Source organism: Cibotium barometz, chromosome 25, assembly GCF_041138505.1.
Source record: "Cibotium barometz isolate CiBa-2024 chromosome 25, ASM4113850v1, whole genome shotgun sequence".
Classification (NCBI taxonomy): Eukaryota; Viridiplantae; Streptophyta; class Polypodiopsida; order Cyatheales; family Cibotiaceae; genus Cibotium; species Cibotium barometz.
In genome coordinates this window covers 36672750-36691829 of record NC_141070.1, presented here as the reverse complement: position 1 = coordinate 36691829, position 19080 = coordinate 36672750, and the positions used below count along the sequence as shown (strand labels likewise).

At 44.5% G+C, this 19080-nt stretch overlaps 1 protein-coding gene across 1 annotated transcript; it reads left to right on the top strand.

The window, feature by feature from the left end:
- Positions 1-1270: 1270 nt before the first annotated feature.
- Positions 1271-15498, top strand: LOC147624516 (uncharacterized). Its single transcript, XM_086819542.1, has 3 exons — positions 1271-1979; positions 2190-2343; positions 14865-15498. The coding sequence occupies exons 1-3, from the start codon at positions 1369-1371 to the stop codon at positions 15216-15218; spliced, it is 1119 nt and encodes a 372-aa protein (XP_086675668.1). The 5' UTR covers positions 1271-1368; the 3' UTR covers positions 15219-15498.
- Positions 15499-19080: the final 3582 nt, after the last annotated feature.

Genomic DNA, 19080 nt, shown 5'->3' with positions numbered 1-19080 from the left:
ATGTGCACCAAACATAGATGTGAGATACATGCTAAGAGGCGTGCATTGAGTCTATACTAATAAGAAGTACATGCCTCTCTAGGAAGATGTGTTTTCCATCAAAATTTGAGGTCTTCAATCCTTTTTTGACTTCTACACATCAAATATGTGATCCCAATTCACATTTTAAAGCTTCTCTTCACTAGATAGAGACATGAACATGACCATATCTAGAGTTTTCAAGTTTAGGCAAGACCTAACATGACTCTTGATTTTGTTTTATTTGGAGAAACCTCTTTCACACATGGGAAAACTAGTAGGTATGACTAGATTTGCCATAGCTTCAACATATAAGGAAACATTTGTTTCCATTCTGTCTCACTACTACATTATATCCAAGAGTCAAATATATCCTTTGTGGGATAAGGCTCCACTAGTGTATGTGCATAGATTCCACGAGGGGTATGGGGCATAAGCGTGGTCGACAAAAGGGTAGAAGATGGTGCGAGCACATGGGAGAGGCTACTCTTCACCCAAATTAGTTGGCACGACCATCTACCATCTAGAGAGAGGCACCCTCGCCGCCATCTCCTCACCACCTCCTTTGCCAAGACCCTCACTCGTTGTTGCTGGAGACGTTATCGTGTTCATGTAGGCTGCTCGTAGGAGGGGTATGGCAAAAAAACGAGGTGACCGGCAAAAGTGTCAAAGTTAGGGAGAGTCTGCTCTTCAACGTGTGATTATGAAGGCCGCGTATAAGGGTTGCTTCTGAAGGTTTGTAGAAGAGAGCCTTGTGGGACCCATTGCCACCAATAGTTGAGGCTCCCTGACAGAAAAACAAGACGTCCAAGATGCGCACTTGGCACTTGCCAATCACGCTAATTCTATATATAAAAAAGAGAAAAAAAGTACTTGTACTTCTTCAGAGTTCGGACCGTGCAGCACAACATCATAGAACATGAAAGTGAGAACATGTAAAATGAGCCAAGCGTGAAGAAGGTTACATCCATCGAAACATGTGAGATTTCAAATTTAAAATTGTATTGAAAAATGTGAAATGAGATTCAAATCCTCCTTTTCTCAAACTCCCCTTTCTCCTTTTCACTTTCCCCCTTTCTTTTGGCCATGTGGTTCCCTAGAAGTTGTGCTTTATCTTGTATAGATAGATAGATAGATAGATAGAGAATAGAGATAGGGAGAAGTCTAACGTCACATTTTTTTCGTTTATTACAATGTTTGCTTTTTTAAAAATTAAACTTCTATGAATAAATATTGTAAAGTAAAACCTTAGTGTTTCAAAACTCACAAACGAAATTAATAAAAGTTAATGCAAGGTTTTTGAAATTCTCTATATATAGAATGTTGAGCTAAGCGCCCGACACTGCTGCAATGGAGAGCTTCGATGCTTACGCTGTGGACAGCGATGGCTACAGTGGCTTTGATTCCTTCCGCATGGCAGCAGACGACGAGAGCAGTTACAGTGAGGACCACCATTTCACGGCTGCTGCTGCAGATGAACCCAGAGAGCTAGGAAGAGAAGATGAAGTAGAAAGCTACAGCCATGGGTACGGCCATCACCATGATGACCATGGACAGAATGTAGAGGTCCCTCCCCCTTACCAGAGCACTTTCGATGATGATGATGGCCTCTCCTCTTTTGATGCTGATCCCCCGCGTGATTTCGTCCCCTCAGAGGACTTCTCACCTTCCATGGGCTCCAATGGCAAGGGCTTTGGCCATCCCCTTGAAGTTGAAGATGTTATTTATGGCTTTCCTCCATCCTCTACTGGATCTGTCAATGGTGGCGCTGGCCTTCCTCCTCCCGAAGAGCTCGCCAGCGTGTATGGCTTCCCCCCTCGCACTGTCCTGCCTCCTCCCGAAGAGCTCGACGGCATGTATGGCTTCCCCCCTCAGTCTGGTTCTTTTAATAGCGGCGCTGTCCTCCCTCCACCCGAGGAAATGCAGGCTGAAGAAGGCTTTCTACTACGTGAATGGAGGCGGTAAGAATGTACCATGACCCTGAAACGCATGTGCATCACCTGTTACTGCTTGAGATTATAGTGTGTTAGATCTAGGGGATTCTCGGACTTAAGTGGTGGCTAGATCTAGCCTGGAGAAGTACTGAGATATGCGTAGTTAGCTAGATGGGATGGCAGACAAATTGCTAATATTTGATATTTTCTACTACTATGCTTGTTATCTGTATGCAGAGTGAATGCAATCCGCCTTGAGGAGAAATCAAGAACTGAACGAGAGAAGCTGTCCCAGATTATCGATGCAGCAGATGCTTTCAAAGATGAGTTTTATGAGAAGCGCAGAACACACTGTCAGACCACACAAAAGAACAACAGGGAAAAGGAGAAGGTAAATACTCTTTTTTTTAAATAAAATCGTGTAACTCAATCTCTAAGTTGAACTGATGATGTTGTTTTACATAGCATTTGTGATAGACCATTGGTGTTGCATTAACAGGGACTACCCTCGTTTCTAACACTGTTTGGCTTAGTAGGGGCCATGGCGTACAATTTGATGAATTCAGGTTTATAGCTGGTGTTGAGGCCGGTGAATCAACATGAGATGTCTGTTTCTGTTCTCCACTTAGGATCTTGACCTATTTTATCCCTTCTTATGACCTGCATGTGTATCCTCATTGCTTGGAACCTATTTTTTTTTCCGTGTTAGATCCGTATGGCGTTACCCGCCTGAAGATGGTTTTTCAACTTGTGGCTGAAAGAATGGCTGTAAATCAGAAAAACAGCAAATAGATCTTGCAAAGAAACACACGTGCAAAAGAACTGAAGTAGAAAACTTGTTATCTGCCGAAGTAGAGCACGAGGGCTGCCTGTAGGTGCATACAACCAACAGCAATAGCTGAATAATGATGTCAAACCCAAGCCACCTATATATAGGTTGGACAAGAGCTGGTCGGCCAGAATAAAAATAGTGGGCTGGCCGGCTATGCAAAAAAGACTAGAATAATGTCTAAAAAATAAACAAAAATAGCAAAAAAATATCTAAAATAAGATGAATGCATGGCCTCATAAATCTGGCCAGATACAGCATGAAATATGCACATATAAGCCCAATATGGAGATGATAATGCCAACACCTCCTCTTCAGTGCGCCAGATGGGCGGACCGACTCCAGCACGCTGAAGAAAGACCTCCAAAGAGTCTGAAGGAACAACCTCCTCATAAAAGGCACAAAGCTTGTGAAGATATGGTACATCTGAATACCGAGAAGGTCTTCGGAAGAAGCCACGAGAAGATTGAGAAGATATCGAAGACGAAACAATAGGATCAATCTGAAGAGAGAAGCCCTCAGGAGATGGAACCATAGATGGTACCTCCTCTGCATCTGCAACAAGTATCGGGACCGAAGGAGACTTCTCCTCTGAAATGAAACAACTATTGGAACAAACTGATCATCAGTGATAGTAGAAGTTGTCAGGTTCAAAGTAGGGACAGGCTCCAAGATAGTGGAAGATGCCTCCTCTGAAACATAAGAAGGAGAAGCAACTGCCAAAGTAGGAAGCTCGAGAATATGTGAGGATATCTCGGCAAAATCATTGAGCTGCCCAATAGAAGAATCACTATCCTCCTTTGAAAGAGACGAGAGAAAATCTGCAATAATAGCATCAGCATGAAACAACACGAGGGAAGGGAGATACTCATCCAAAGGGATTAGAGGAACTGATAAGGTCTCTATCAGAAACTCCTGTAAATAATCCTCTGTTGCGGATAGGGCACTGATTTCTGAATCAGAAGTCTCCTCTGTGACCACTAGGATGGACTCATTGTGCTCTTGTGAAGATGAAAGAACAAGGGGATCATAGATAGCAAGAAAAGCCATCTTAGCATGAGACTTCGTACCCTCCTCTATCGTTGGTGAAGTATTTGAACCATCTGTCGTGGGTGAAGTGTCTGAGCCATCGGAGGAGGACTCCTGTTTTGCTTTAGCTTTGTGGGAAGTAGCTTGTCTGGCAAAACATTTGGCCTCAGAATGACCAAGTTGGCCTCAAAACTCACAAGATTCCTTCATCTTGGAACCTTGTTGCTGTCAGGATCGTCATCGTTAGAAGATGACTTTGTGGTGACTTTTTGCCTCTTGTTGTTGGAGTTCCCTTTTCCGCCTTTGCCTTTGTCCTTGCCCTTGTTAGAGGCAACAAAAGCAGACTCTGACTTGCCTTTTTCGCGAAGCATGCACTTGTCGTGGAGATAACTCACGACTTCCTCAAAAGGGGGGAGAGGATCACGGAAATAGATGTGATCTTTGAAAGAGTCAAAGGATGATGGCAGCTTAATTTATCAATGATATTATCTGAGTCAGTGATGATAATTTGCTCAAGATCCGCCTCCAACTTAGCAATCTTCACGAAAGATACTCTCTCGAACCTCCTCTGAATCTCATTCCACATCTGATTGGCATCACTCCGGGAAGATATGAATTGTGCCTGGATAGATGGTGTCATACAATGGATGATGATAAGACGGGCCCGTGCATCCAGAACTCCACGAAACGTGGGATCCACCAAGTGAGGAGTGGTGACAAAGGGCCACACTTGCTCCTTCAAGAAGCAATTGCGTATAAAATGACCAAGTATGGTAGTTGGTAGCAGTCAGCTTCATGGAATCACTCACTTGAGGGGGTGAATAGGATGGCACATGGGAAGGGGTTGGGATGAGGGTTTGTGGGAGGGGAGAAACAAGAGAAGTGGTGGTGGCGGGGAATATGGAAGGAAAAGAAACAGGAATCTGGGAATAAGGTAGAGTCACAAGAAGCTGGGAAGAAGAACCCTGTGAATTTGGGGCTTGGGATTGGGGAGAAGAAAAGAGAATCCCCGAGTGAGAAGAATGACTATGACCAGAAGCCATATCTCCGATAACGTAGCAAAATCCTCCTCTTCAACAGAGCTGATCAGAAAATCAGCAAACTCCTCGAAAGCTGAGTGTAGCAAAGAGAAAGGAAGGAGAAGAAGGGATGGGAGGGTGGGAAACCAAAAGGAGAGGTAAGAAATGACTTCCTTGGGTTAAAACCCTGTTGTAGGACGAAAATACGGGGCTGAGATCTGAAAACGCAGATCTCAGGCTGAAAACGCAGCACCTCTGTGGAAAATGCAGCTCCTCAATGGAAAACGCAGGTCCACGGCAGAAAAACGTAGCTCCTCAGAATATGTAGATGCGGTGGATCTTTGCCTACAGCAGTAGATGTAGAAAACAGAGGTCCCTTTGTAACACTGGGCTCTGATACCATGAAAGAATGGCCGTAAATCAGAAAAACAGCAAATAGATCTTGCAAAGAAACACACGTGCAAAAGAACTGAAGTAGAAAAATTGTTATCTGCTGAAGTAGAGCACGAGGGCTGCCTATAGGTGCATACAACCAACAGCAATAGCTGAATAATGATGTGCTAATGATGCAAACCCAAGCCACCTATGCCAGTATAAAAACAGTGGGCTAGCCGGCTATGCAAAAAATACTAGAATAATGTCTAAAAAATAGACAAAAATAGCAAAAAAATATCTAAAATAAGATGAATGCATGGCCTCATAAATCTGGCAAGATATAGCATGAAATATGCACATATAAGCCCAATCTGGAGATGATAATGCCAACAGTGGCCGTGGCCAGAACCCCACTAGGTGGCAAGTGGGGATTGAACTCAAGACCTCCCTCGTCCGAATTCCAAACTCACACCATTGGGCTACGCACCTTGCTACGTCCTGACAGGCCTACGGTTAGGGCTAGGGACATGGACTAACCATGGGGTGAGAGTTCACAAGTGGGCTAAGGGCGCTAGCAGGATGGAGTGTAGATTGGCGAAGAGCTTATAATTAATAGTGTAGGTCTAATAATGACTAAAAACTTATAAATAAAACTAAAAAACTTATAAATAGAGCAAGGGCCAATAATAGCTAGGTTATTGCCATTTAAGTGACCTTGGGGGCACTTATGAGTCATTGAGGTATCCACGTGGTAGGTAGGACGGCCACCTGGGGCGTGAAAGACCTCATGGCCATGGAGCTGCAAGGTGCGTGGTTCGGTCGCGACAATCAGATCTCAGGCTTGGGGGTGGTTGGATGCACTAAACCTACGGTTGGGTGGTGAGTCGCTAGTTGCAATCTATGATCTATCGTGGTCGTATGATGTTGGAACTTGGGTCTATGCAACCTCGTTAGGGTTTTGGTTCTAGGTCAGTTGATCCTTGGGCTTGGTTTGTGGTGTGGAGAGTCGAGACCTTATAGTGGTACTAGGGCATGCTAGGATCCAAGGCATGGAGGATGTACAAGATAGTACCCTTATGTGGGCTGTTTTGGCAAGAAAGCCGATTGCTTTGCTTTCTCTGCAAGGATGTGCAGGGAGGCAAGTAGAAGAGGAGTTTCATGCATGGATGTGCAAAGAACAAAGGACGGAGAAAAAGCACCCTTGGTTCGTGCTGGATAGCGAGCATAAGAGAGCCTCATATAAGGCTGGTTATGCACATGTGATTGGGGCGGGCCATGTGGAGAATGAAGGCTGGCTGAATGAGGCATATGGAAAAGCAGGAGTAAAGAAAAGCGTAAGTGAGTTTTTTTTTTTGGGGTGCTAAAGTGCCCAGTTTTTCCAAAAGCACAAAAGTAAAGCAAATGTAACTTGTTACCCCTATAAATTCAGTCTCTCTCTTCTTGTTGGCTAATACATACAGGTTGTGCAAGATCTACATGGAATGTCACGCGCACACCCATCAGGTGTACAAGTGGCATGGCATCATCAAGCATCCATAAACATTAATTAGGATAGTTAAGCATTAATCCAAGTATTATTCAGGCATATATCAGCATAAGCATGTATATGGGGCTGTTTCAGCACCAATATCAGTACCTTAGTCTTCATCAGCATGTAGGGCATTTATTTGCATCAGGTCGGGGCTGTTAGCACCAGCCGACAGCATATTATGGGCAACCGACAGCAGCAATTATGCATTTATGAGGTCGTGAGGTCCCAGACAGGCTGGCCGACTGCAGCACACTGGCCGACCAGCAGCCATGCTCTCATATATAAGCAGCGCATCATTTCAGCATGGTCATCTCATCTTCTCTTTAGCGTTTCCTTCCTAGGAGACAAGGGAAGTCAGCGGGACAGCAGTTCACCCAGCATATAGTCATCAAATCAGCATATTCAGCATCATAGGCAGCATATTCAGCACTCAAGTCATCTTCCTACCTCTTACATAGAGGAAAACCGGCATTCAAGTGGTGGACCTCAGCGTTGGAGCAAGGAACAGTCATCATCATCAGTGTTCAGCCTATCCCTCTCATCCTGAGAAGGATCTTCATCTAGGACAGCATCATAGATCTATTTCTAGATCTTCATTGTAACCATTCATTTTAATATAGCTGCATTGCATTGCATTGACACTAACTGTCTATCTCTTAATTATTATTAAGTGAAGTTTAGTTAGCCTAAGGTTGTTATTACTACGATCAATCCCTCACATGTCACAATCCTTGGGCTTGGACTGTGGAGACCTTACATACCTGTTGGCCTGCTTGGAACCCATTTTACCCATGCAAACTTGGGTAGTGAATATAATGCATTTTCTAATGTTGGTTATGACCTGAAGATCATCTACATTTGGGAAACACTTAAACAATCATTAGCCATTGCCCTACCATGGAGCTCTCAGCCTCCGATACCAAGCTCATCCATACCGTCTGTGAGAGGATTCAACTTTTAGCATAGTGACATGGGACGGGGGGAACGGACCAAGCTCTCCCTCTCCAAGACCCAAGGCTCAAGCTCTCCCTCTCCAAGCTCTCCAAGCTCTCCTTCTCCAACATCCAAGCTCTCCCTCTCCAAGCTCACCCTCTTCAAGCTCTCCTTCTCCAACATCCAAGCTCTCCCTCTCCAAGCTCACCCTCTCCATTGTCCAAGCTCTCCTTCTCCAACATCTCCATCCTGATTCTTCGTCTTGACTCTTTCTCAAGCTCTACCATCCATCTCAAGCTCTACTCTATCACTATGGCATCCTCTTCTCAAACCCCTTCCTCTCCTCAACCCGGGTCCCCCGCCGCCTCCACCACTTCAACACCCGCTCCATCACGAAGAAGGAGGCCCGCCATACATCGATGGAGTTGGTGGGATGAGATAGAGTGCTCGCAATACGGTCAAGGGGGTGGTTCAAGACCATGGGTATGTAAGCTTTGCAGCTACAAGCAAACCGGCGGTGCCCACAAAGTGCGTGCTCACTTCTTGCATGAGCCCGGCAACGAAGTGCAATTTTGCAAGGAGGTTTCGGCCGAGAAGAAGAAGGAGCTCCTTGAAAAGCTTGTGGTTTATGAGGCGGCCGAGTTGGCAAAACGCAATCCTCAAGTGGCCGTCGACCCCACATTCTTTGTGAGGACATCAACGCCGCATGTACCTCGTTCATCAAGAGAGGCATCCGCTTCTCGGGGACGCCAAAGTACTCTTGATGAGAATTGGAACCCTCAATTGAAAGAGGAGGTGGACATGGCGGTGGCACGATTCTTCTTTCATGACCACATAGCATTTCGTGCGGCACGGTAAGTCCTTGGTACTATGCTCATGTACTATTCAAATATCATGCTCTAAAGACTAAAAGACTAAATGATGGTAAAAATCTGAATTTTGTTTGTGTTTTGCATATGGTGTTTTGGATAGATCTCCATACTTTCGGGCCATGTGCAAATTGATAGCGGAGTATGGACTCTCTTATGTTCCCCCCTCTTCGGAGACCATCCACACCTCTCTCCTTGAGAAGGAGAAGGCAAGCGTGGAGGTGGCGGCCAACCACATGAAAGAGCAATGAGCTGAAAATGGTGTTACCCTCGTCGTTGATGGGTGGAGCGACACTAGAAAGCGCTCCATCCATGGAGTTGTTGCCTACTCACGAGGGGAGACATACTTTGTCGACTCCCATGATGCTTCCGGGACGGGGAAGAGTGCCGAGATACTTGCTGCGGAGTGGGCAACAACACTAGAGACGGTGGGGGCGGAGAATGTCATTGCCATATGTGCGGATGGAGAACCAGCAAATAGAGCGGTGGGGATAATTCTCCAAGCAACTTATCCTCGCATCACCGTGTGCTTTTGCATGGCCCATTGCCTCAACAACCTTATCAAAGACATAGGGGCCTTGGATTGGGTTGCACCTGTCATTGAGGGTGCCAACAAAATAGTGACCTTTGTCCTCAACCATCAAAGGGTGCAGCACGAGTTTTCCAAGAAGTCAAGCCTCTCTCTTCTTAAGTATTCCGAGACGAGGTTTGCATTCAACTTTCTCATGCTAGGCCGCTTGTGTACATGTAGCGGGGCATTGAGGGGACTCTTCCTCAGTGATGAGTTTGCACGTACTTCAGAGGCTTCCACGACGGTCGGCAAATTTTGCAGGGAAAGGGCGGACGATGCGGCATGGTGGGAGGAGGCCAAGGCGCTTGTGGAGATGGTGCAACCGATTATTGATCTCCTTAGGGTAGTGGATTCCACTCAACCATGCATTGGCAAAGTGTACGAGGCAATGGATCGCATGACAGAGAAGCTAAAAGCAATGCTCAAAGTCAAGCCTCACTATAAACAGGTCAAAGCCCTATGTTTGAAAAGGTGGCAAGCGTACCACTCTCCCCTCCATGCTGCTACCTACATTGTTGATCCTGAGTTTCAAGGCAAAGGGCAACACAAGGACAAAGAGGTGAGCAAAGGCCTTCGACAAACCTTGGATCGCCTTTACACTAGTGAGGAGGATCGCCGCACAATCAAGGACCAATTGCAGATTTATAGAGAGAAGCGGGGGGCTTTTGGTTTGGCAGATGCACAGGCGGACCGCTTCAAGATAGGGTTTGCACTCTGGTGGGAGGATTATGGTGCGGAAACTCCAAAGTTGCAGGAATTTGCTGTGCGCGTACTCTCGCAGGCTTGCAATAGCAGTTGCCTAGAGCAACTCTGGTCAGTTTATAGCCACATTGCCTCTAAGAAGAGGAACTGCCTTGGTGTACAGCGTGCAAATGATTTGGTATTTGTCAGTGCCAACTTGCGAATGCTTTGCAAGGGCTTGACAAAGAAGGCAGGTCCTTTCATCGAATGGGAGCAGGCACAGCAGGACCCACATCTCTCTGATCAGCAGAGGGCCGAGATTTTAGAGGAGCTTGAGGTTGTGCCCGAGGCATTGTCCCCCCCACCTCCCCCTCTCCCTCCACTTGAGGACCAGCCTATGGAGGACTTCACTGAGGAGGTCACGATTGATCTTCACCCTTTTCAGCCTCTTGCCTAGTCTCTTGAGTCTAGAGTCTCGAGTCTCGACTCTTGCCCCACTTTTTTGCTAGCAATCTTGTATCTTGGCACTTAGTCATTTTGCCTTGAGTGTACACCCTCCTTGGGCCTTTCATTATGCCATTTGGCATTTTTGTTTAGATTGTACACTCACTTTTGTTTATCACGCCATCGGCGCCCCATTATAGTTTTTTGCTAATACGACTATGCATTTCTCCTCTTTTTGGTGCAATTTTGTGCTTAATGTCTTGGTTTCTAAGTGTAAATCAAGTGTGTTAAAAAAAATTGCAAAAGAACAATCGTTTTCAGATTGCCGTTTTTTTCACCGTCCCCGGGACGGCCTTTTGCCCCGTCCCCGTCCCGTTCCCCGTCCCGTCCCCGTTCCCGTTCCCCATCCCATGTTTCTATGACTTTTAAGCTATGGAGCTCTCAAGGTGGTACATGGTTTTGAACATTTTCTCTTAAAAGCAATCCACCGTAGATACACTATTGAACACAAAATTCATTTCAGGGCAGTGTAGTGAAAATACAAAAAATAGAATAAATATCTAAAGCATCCAATGGGTTTAGAGCTTTGGCACAGCAACGAGAATAACAACTAAGTCTAGGGAGACTGATTTTCAAAGAGCCCAGAAGGAAGGGTTGATTCAACCACGATGATAGGACCCATGGAGATGGCAGGAATACATCATTCTAATTCTGAATCCCTATTTAGCATAGTATACTTAGGTACCATGGCGTACCATGTGATGAGTTTATCATGCCAGGTGAAGCTTAAGACCTCTTGAAGAACCAGAACGATCTTGAGGCAGAGGAGCTGCCTTAGGGGAACCTATTCACCAGATCAAGAGCACAAGAAAGGAGGACTTGAAGCAGCCAATCTGCAGTTGTTTGCATGGTTGCCATATATGACTGCTGATCCAACGTTTAATCGAGAAGGCACTAGAATGTTAGCCATGTGATGCTTAAGTATGATTGGCAGGACCCAGTATATTATACGTTTTCATACTTATCATACCTCCAAATGTTCAAACTATCATAAATTGCCTTGAAATTTTGTCTATTGAGAAAGCGTTCTTCTGCTGATTTTTGACTCCCAATGAAAAAATCCCCTTTCGATATCTATCTGTATATGCAGATTGGCTTGGTTTGTTGAATCTGTCTCTTAACCATTGTAATTTGCTCCTCACATGCTTTCTTGTTGGGTATGGTTTGCTGTAACCGAGCTTTTTGAAGTGCCAACTGTTGCTCATGGCAGGTGTTTCTTCATCTCATAGTGCATTAACAGAAGCATGATTAGTTCATTTCCTTTGAAGCCCAAAACTAAGCATATTAGGTGTTGGTATGTCTAGGTCAATCCTCACCATGAACGTATTCTCTTATAAAAGTTTTGACATTAGATAGAAATAGATATAATGTCCAAAGTTAGTGTTACGTGCGTGTGAACTAGGGGCACTTTTTACATTCACATGTGTGGAGGGTTTTTCCCCGTGAAAGGACACCACTTTTTATTATCCTTCTTACCTTCGGTTTTGAACACCTTATCATAATACTAGAATCCTATGTGTACCTGGGGGTGACCTTTAGAGGGCCGCGGTTTTCTATGAGAGAGACAGCAGAGGCTAGACTAGCACGAGGATTTGCAGCTTTGGGGGCACTTGAGAGACAGTGCGCAGACATACAGTTTCAGGAGCCACGCACGAAACTATGGCTATTTGACACTCTGGTTACATCGACACTTCTCTATGGAGCGGAGATATGGGAGCCTAGTCTTTTCCATAAGAGGAGGGAGCCATTGGTAGGACAGGACGGACCAAAGAGAGACTATTACGATGGATGGCAGCATATGGAGAGGCCATTAGTGATGACGATTACACGCATGATTCGGAGCAAGTCATCTGTACCACATGAGATCATCAGGGCATAGATGGGGGCTGCCCCAGTGGTTACTGAGGCTTTGTTCTGAGCAGTTACTTTTCGCCATAGAATATGGGAGCTCCCTCAACAGAAATACCCTCGCCTAGCACTCACTTCCTCCAAACAGCTTGCAGATGAGGGAGACACCCAGTGTTGGTATGCCCAGATGCGCACATGGCTGGCCTTGCATGGCATGAGTATTGATGCACTCCCACCTTTTGCTTACAGCCTGGACTGCCCGTTCTTAGATCTCAGCCGTTCAGAGCTGAATCGGGTGATCAGGATGGACATTGTGAGACTAAATACAGAGAGGATATGGGTCAGGCCCCCGCAGCCGTTGGGCATGAAAATGGCACACTACCGTAGTCATTTTGTACACCTCTCTTCGGACGGGTTTATTATATGCCATGCTTACATGGACACACACCTCTCACATGGTATTCGGAGTGCTATTGGACAGATTCGCACCTCTTCACACCGGCTGAGGATAGAGATAGGTCGATATGAGGATATATCACTAGAGGACTGCATATGCCAGCTTTGCCATCAGGAGGTGGAGTCGGAGGAACACTATATATGTCGTTGTACTGTCTACTATGAGATCCAAGGGAGGTACCACTGCTTGTTTCGTGAAGACTTTGGACCTTTGCGTCGGATCATGGACTTTGAGGACCAAAGTTGCTTAGGGCTCTTCATACTTGAGTTTAGATGCCACAGAGAGAGCCTATTGAGGGACCGGAGGGCAGTGGGACCAGAGCCGCCTAGACAGAGAGCCCTCACAGATCTTTTCAGAGCCAGCACTATAACCCCACCAGCCTCTACTCCCCCATCTATAGGCCTATCTGGCAGACCACCCTCAAGAGGAGTCACCCTAGACAGAGCCATTGCCATCTGTAGAGCGAGACGCCCATGATCACGAGGATCGTGTCCACGACTCCCTCACCATCGGCAAATTCGAGCCATCATTGCCCGCCACCGGAGGAGTTTACCATGACGATTCAGCGGTTCAGCTTTCAGCTCTTAGCTCTCTTAGGATGTTACTGTTTTCATTCTTTCTTTCAGATTTGTTATGATGAGACATCATCATCATCAATTGTACCTTGTTTTGGTCTCATGGGCCATTTCGGCCTTTCTTTCTTTCTTTCTCTTTGATCCTCTCTCTTCTCTACTGTGTACATTAGGGTTTGCTTAAAGAACCCAATAGTAGTATCAGAGCCCAAGGCTCAGTCTGCAGAGCCCGAGCCCCGAACTTTTTCTGTACACGTGTGAGCCCGTATTTGTCTGTACATGCTCGTGTGATGTATGTACAGTTGCTGCACCCTAGGTCTTCTCCACGGCCTCTAAAATTCTCTCCAAAATGCTCAGTTGACATGGAGAGTGATATAAAAGCGTGTTCCTTTCTCCATCCATGCCTTCCAATGTGCCTTCAGAAAACGGCAGCCCAGTGTATACAACTTTTGGCAAAACCCTTCTTGCATTGGTGGCCATTGAAGCCCACGCCACTGGAGTGCATCGTGTAGAGGGATTGCAGCCAATTGGTGCACCAGAAGCTTATCAATGAGGCAGTTGTCTATTCCTTACAATGTTATGCACAAATTTTGCCTGTGGAATTGTGCTTGTGCAAGTGTTATTGCGACTTACATTGCATTTGATGTTCTGTACATGTAATCTTCTTTGCCACTTTTCTAGTTGCTATAAAAACCAAGAGCATAAGGTAATATTTTGTGCGCTTGAAGACTGCTGAAGCACTTTGGGAGCTTGTGAGAGAGAGGAATCAGACTCAGAGGTGCAAATGATAAGAGGTGGAAGACAGTGTTTAGGAAACTGTGGGGACCCTCCAGAAAATAGTGGAAACTCAAGTTAGCTTGCTATCACAGTTAAGGAAGAGTCAACGCAGAAATGAAAAAGCAAAAGCAGAGAGATGCCCTAGCACTTCAGATCAGAGTGGGAGGATTAGTTGATGTATGGTATCATCCAAGTTTCCCAGATGAGATCCTTAGGTGCCAATGGAGGTCACACCAGGCATCATCTGGGCATGGGTGCCATTAATTGCATTGGTTTTCACAAGGGCCATGCAATTCTCGCCTTTGGTTTGAGATAATAACTAACTGCAATACTCAAGTAGTCTGAAAATCTGAAAAGGGCTACCCTTGGATTTGAGAGGAGCTCACATCAGCATAACTCAAACAGAGCAGCAAGTAAAGCAGCTCACATCTCCGGGAAGTGCGAGCCCTTATCTGAGAATTCAGGAAACCATAGCCAGTGGACGTGTACTCAGCTCTGACAAGCCTGTAGACTCCTAGTTTGTATTCTTCATTTTCCTGTTGGCATCCAGGTTGGGACCTTTCATGGTGTATGCATTGTATTCATTCCTATAGGTCATATTTGGCCTCAGCATAAACACTGATGAGTGGAGTTTTCCAAACTTTTTAATGTACACACTCACTACATACATAATGCACAGCCAGGGTACCTGTTTGCAACAAAATTATTATTTTCTTTGTATTGATTAGGTGGGGTTTGGGCCTCTGCATGATGTTTTCTGAATTTGCTGTCATTTATGAATGATGTTGAAGTTTAAAGCTGGAGGGAACCACTTCATTGTGTAAAAGTAGTTGCTGCTGGGGCTTGCCTACCATTATTAAAAATTGCTACCTTTGTGTGGGCTAACGTGTTCTTTATTTCATTGTGCTGATCTTTAGGTCTTCCTTGAAAGTATGGAAAAATTCCATGCCACTGCAGACAAGCATTATTGGAAGGCTATTGCAGAGCTTGTTCCCAATGAGATGCCCTCGAAGGAGGTGAAATCTCGTGGTAACAAAGATAAGAAGAAACCCTCTGTTTTGATCAATCAAGGTCCCAAACCTGGGAAGCCAACAGAGCTGACTCGCATGAGGCAGGTCTTATTGAAGCTTAAGCACAATCCACCAGCTCATATGAAAGCACCACCACCCTCTGCAGTTCCGGCACCAGGTCCTGATGCAACGGCTGCTGCGTCAGCAGCTCCCGCTCCACCACAGAGACAAGCAAGCATTCAAGCTGTCGCTGGAGCCTGACGATATTTCTAGCTATATGTTGAAACGTTTCATTTGTTGCCCATCCTAATCCTCGAACATAGCTGTGGGAGTGTGTAGCTTAGGTTTTTTTTGGCTTGCCTTTAGAAGGTTGTTCCCAACTTTTTTAAGCACAAAAAAACCAGAAATACCTTTGGATGTTTGGTCTCACTTTTGGTGTGCACGCTTGGATTTATTAATCTTTGTAAAGGGTTCCCATTAATTCACTAGTTCAGGCTTTTCATATCATAAAAACCGGATATCTAACTCACACACTACTACTTTTTCCATGGTTTAGTACACCCATGGTATCATTTTCTTACTCATGGTCTCATAGACCCTTGGAGTCTTTTGTACACGTTAATATTGCTTACTTTCTTTTTCTTTTACTATCTAGTGGGTCCCTAGAGGTCTAGAAGTCCCAACCTTACACTCTGATGTCCACATATTGGTCAAATGTCATCTGGTAGCTCGGTGTGTGCACGTGTGCACACACACCCCTCCTACCCCCTAACTTTGTGTGTATAACATAGGGTGTAGAGAGCATGTTTGAAGTCAGTGCCTACACATGGACTTCTCCTAGACAAGGACTAGTACTCAAGATATGTGTTTTAACCACCATATAGGCCTCAACCTTCATTTGGCTAATGTGTAACTTCATCATTATATGGTTGTTTTCTAAGTAAGCTAGTTTTCTTTTTGTTTTCCATCATCCGATTGCTTTATCATTGTAACACGTTTGGTCTCGTAGGACTTTTGGTTGTCTGTAGATATTAGTGTACTTTTTTTTCTCCTCTCTCCTCTCTCCTCTCTCCTCTCTTAGAAACAATAAAATAGCAAAAAGATGTGCTTGCGTAGAGAGATTTTCTCTTGGGAGAATGTGAACTATTAAGTATGAAATTTTGGTAGCGAGTTTGTATCAAGAGCTAAGTAGCTCTATAAGAGTGTTCATCTTACGTATGGAGGAGAGATCAAACGCTTCTAAAAAAGCTAAAACATGGAACTCGTGGCTCATCTAGTTGTTGGTTTGAGATGTTCAAGTCAAGAGATTACCTTAGCCTTGTTGTAGCATATATGTTGTTGGTTTGAGATGTTCAAGTCAAGAGATTACCTTAGCCTTGTCGTAGCATATGTTGTTGGGCCTTGTCTTTGAGGGATAATTGGGTGTGGTGCGCTAGCTCGTTTGTTGCATTCCCACTATGTCTACATCGGAATGCTCCTTGTTGATAGGGTGAAGCGTGAGCTCTCTTGCTTAGATGGAGGTAAATAGAGATGATTCTTAGTGATGTTTCTTTCTCACAAAAGGTGGGGGAAGGATAGGAAGCTAATGCAAGAGGAAAACCTACAAACCATTCTATCTAGCATGCATTCATCAAGCAAGGAAATTCAATAACGCATATGCAAGCAAGAATAGGGAAGAGGAGCTCACAAGTATTTTATTGCAAGGGAGTAATTGTGTATTGCTTATTGTTAAAAATGACTTATATACGAGTGACTAGTTTGAAAACTATAACTCTTTGAGAAGCAATTCAATCGTGCCTCCCGCGAGTGTTGTCACATTGCAACGTTGCACTACAAGCACTCGTCCCTCCTCTCACAACTCACTCCACTCACACACACTCACTAGTATGCATTAGGGAGAGAGATTAGCAAGACCAAGACTCAATTACACAATGGGATTTGGAAGTAGTGTTGAGAGGCATGGATTTTGCTCTTCGCTCCATCTTTGGTCTAGCGTTTGGTGGCATGGTTACTAGGCTTGTGTGAGAAATAAGTGCTACTGCTGTAAATCTAAAAAAACAGAGAATAAAACAACATATATGTGTAGACAGTAGAATGTAGATGATCAAGAACTTGAATATGAATGAAGATACAACAAGGGAGGCTTGTGAGTGCTGGTATGTACAAGTCAAGGTTGAAATCAGAGATGAAAATGATGTGGGCTCAAGACCTATCATATAGATTCTCATGAGCTGGATGGCTAGGTCCTACTAGTCGATCTGGACAAAAATCCATAAAATTCTAAAAAATGATAATAAGGTATCCAAAAAATGGTCTAAAAATAGCAAAGAAAATATGTGATGCAGGGCCTTAAAAATGGACCAGATACAAGCATGCAAGGAGTCCATCTGGGGATGAACAATATTTTCAACACCTCCTCTTTAGTGCCAGATGGGCGAACCAATGTCGGCACGTTGAAGTAAGACCTCCAAAGAAGCACGAGGGAGCGGTCTGGTGAAGAGGTCTGCAAGGTTGTCCTTGATAGAACAATACACCAAGTGAAGAGAAGACCAAGTTCGATCCAGTCTTGAACAAAATGATAATGCACTTCGAACATGAATCTCTTGGTTTTGTGCCAAAGCAATAACACTCTGGGAGTTCGAGAAAATTCTGACATGAGAATCATGTGTACATCATAAATGTTCTAGAATTTGATGAATCCACAAAGCTTCAGCCATGGAGAGAAGGTAGGACATGGACACAACAGATACATGGGCTAAAATAGAGCGTACAACAGGATGAATTGGTTCTAAAGACACTGCAGGTGAAGAAGCTTGTTGTGATAGATGAATTGGTTCTAAAGACACTGCAGGTGAAGAAGCTTGTTGTGATAGATGAGAAAAATCTCCAATTTTGGCTAGAAATGGGTCCAAAATCTGCCTATATGAGGACATGGAAGAAGAATCAAGTCCAAATAATGTCTCATCAAACCGAGCATCTTGAGATATGATAATATTCTCCACATTCGGATCCCAAAACCGGTATCCTTTGGATCTTGAGCTATAGCTAGTGAAAATCATCCTCTTGGATTTAGGAGCAAGTGTAGTCCACTTCTTATCTGGGACATGAACAAAAGCAACACAACCAAGGATACAAAAATGTGATACAGATGGCTTTTATGTCCAGAAAATGCCTCCTTCAATGCCGTCAACCGACTTCATGAGTGAGTAGTTTATGAGATAAATAAAAGTAGCCATCACAGCTTCTCCCCAAAACACAGAGGGAAGACCAAAATGATGTAATAAAGATCTCGCCATCTCCTTGACGATCCGATTTTTCCTCTCAACTACTCCATTTTGCTGAGGAGTATAAGGAATTGTTGTCTTCCTCGTTGAATACCTCTTGATGCAAGAAACTCATAAAAGGGTACAAAATCACCACCATTGTGAGTCCGCAAGATTCTCAACCATCTTTTCATTCTTGCCTTTTCCTTGGGTAGCTTTGTTTTTGTTGTTGTTGTTGCCTCGTCCTTCTTTGTTGTTGCCTCGTTCTTCTTGCCCTTATCTTGGGCAACAAAAGCAGATTCCGACTTTCCTTTGCCTCTCATCAAACACTTGTCATGTAGATAACTCACATCTTCTTCAAAAGATGGTAGAGGTTGGCGAAAGTAAATAGGATCTTTGAAGGAATGAAAAGAGGGAGGAAATTTACTAAGCAGCTTGTGGATTGGGTTATTGATTGGGCTCCCATATTCTTCAAGTTACTGCTTGATGTGAGTAAAGTCTCCAATCTTATCTATGATATTGTCAGATTCATTGATGAAAATCTTCACAAGATCTTCCTTCAGCTTAGCAATCTTCATGGCGGAAGAAACATCACCAAACCTCCTTTGAATCTCAAGCCACATCTGTTGGGCATTACTCCTTGTAGAAATAAACTGTGCCTGTATGGCAAGAGTCATGTAATGAATGATGATGAGACATGCACAAGCATCCAAAACTCCCCGTGAAGCTGGATCCACCAAGGCATGTGTCATAACTAATGTCCAAACACCAGCACTTTCAAGAAGCAACTGGGCATAAAAAGACCAAGTCTGATAATTCGTGGCTGTAAGCTTCATGGAATCACTGATTTGGGGAGGAGT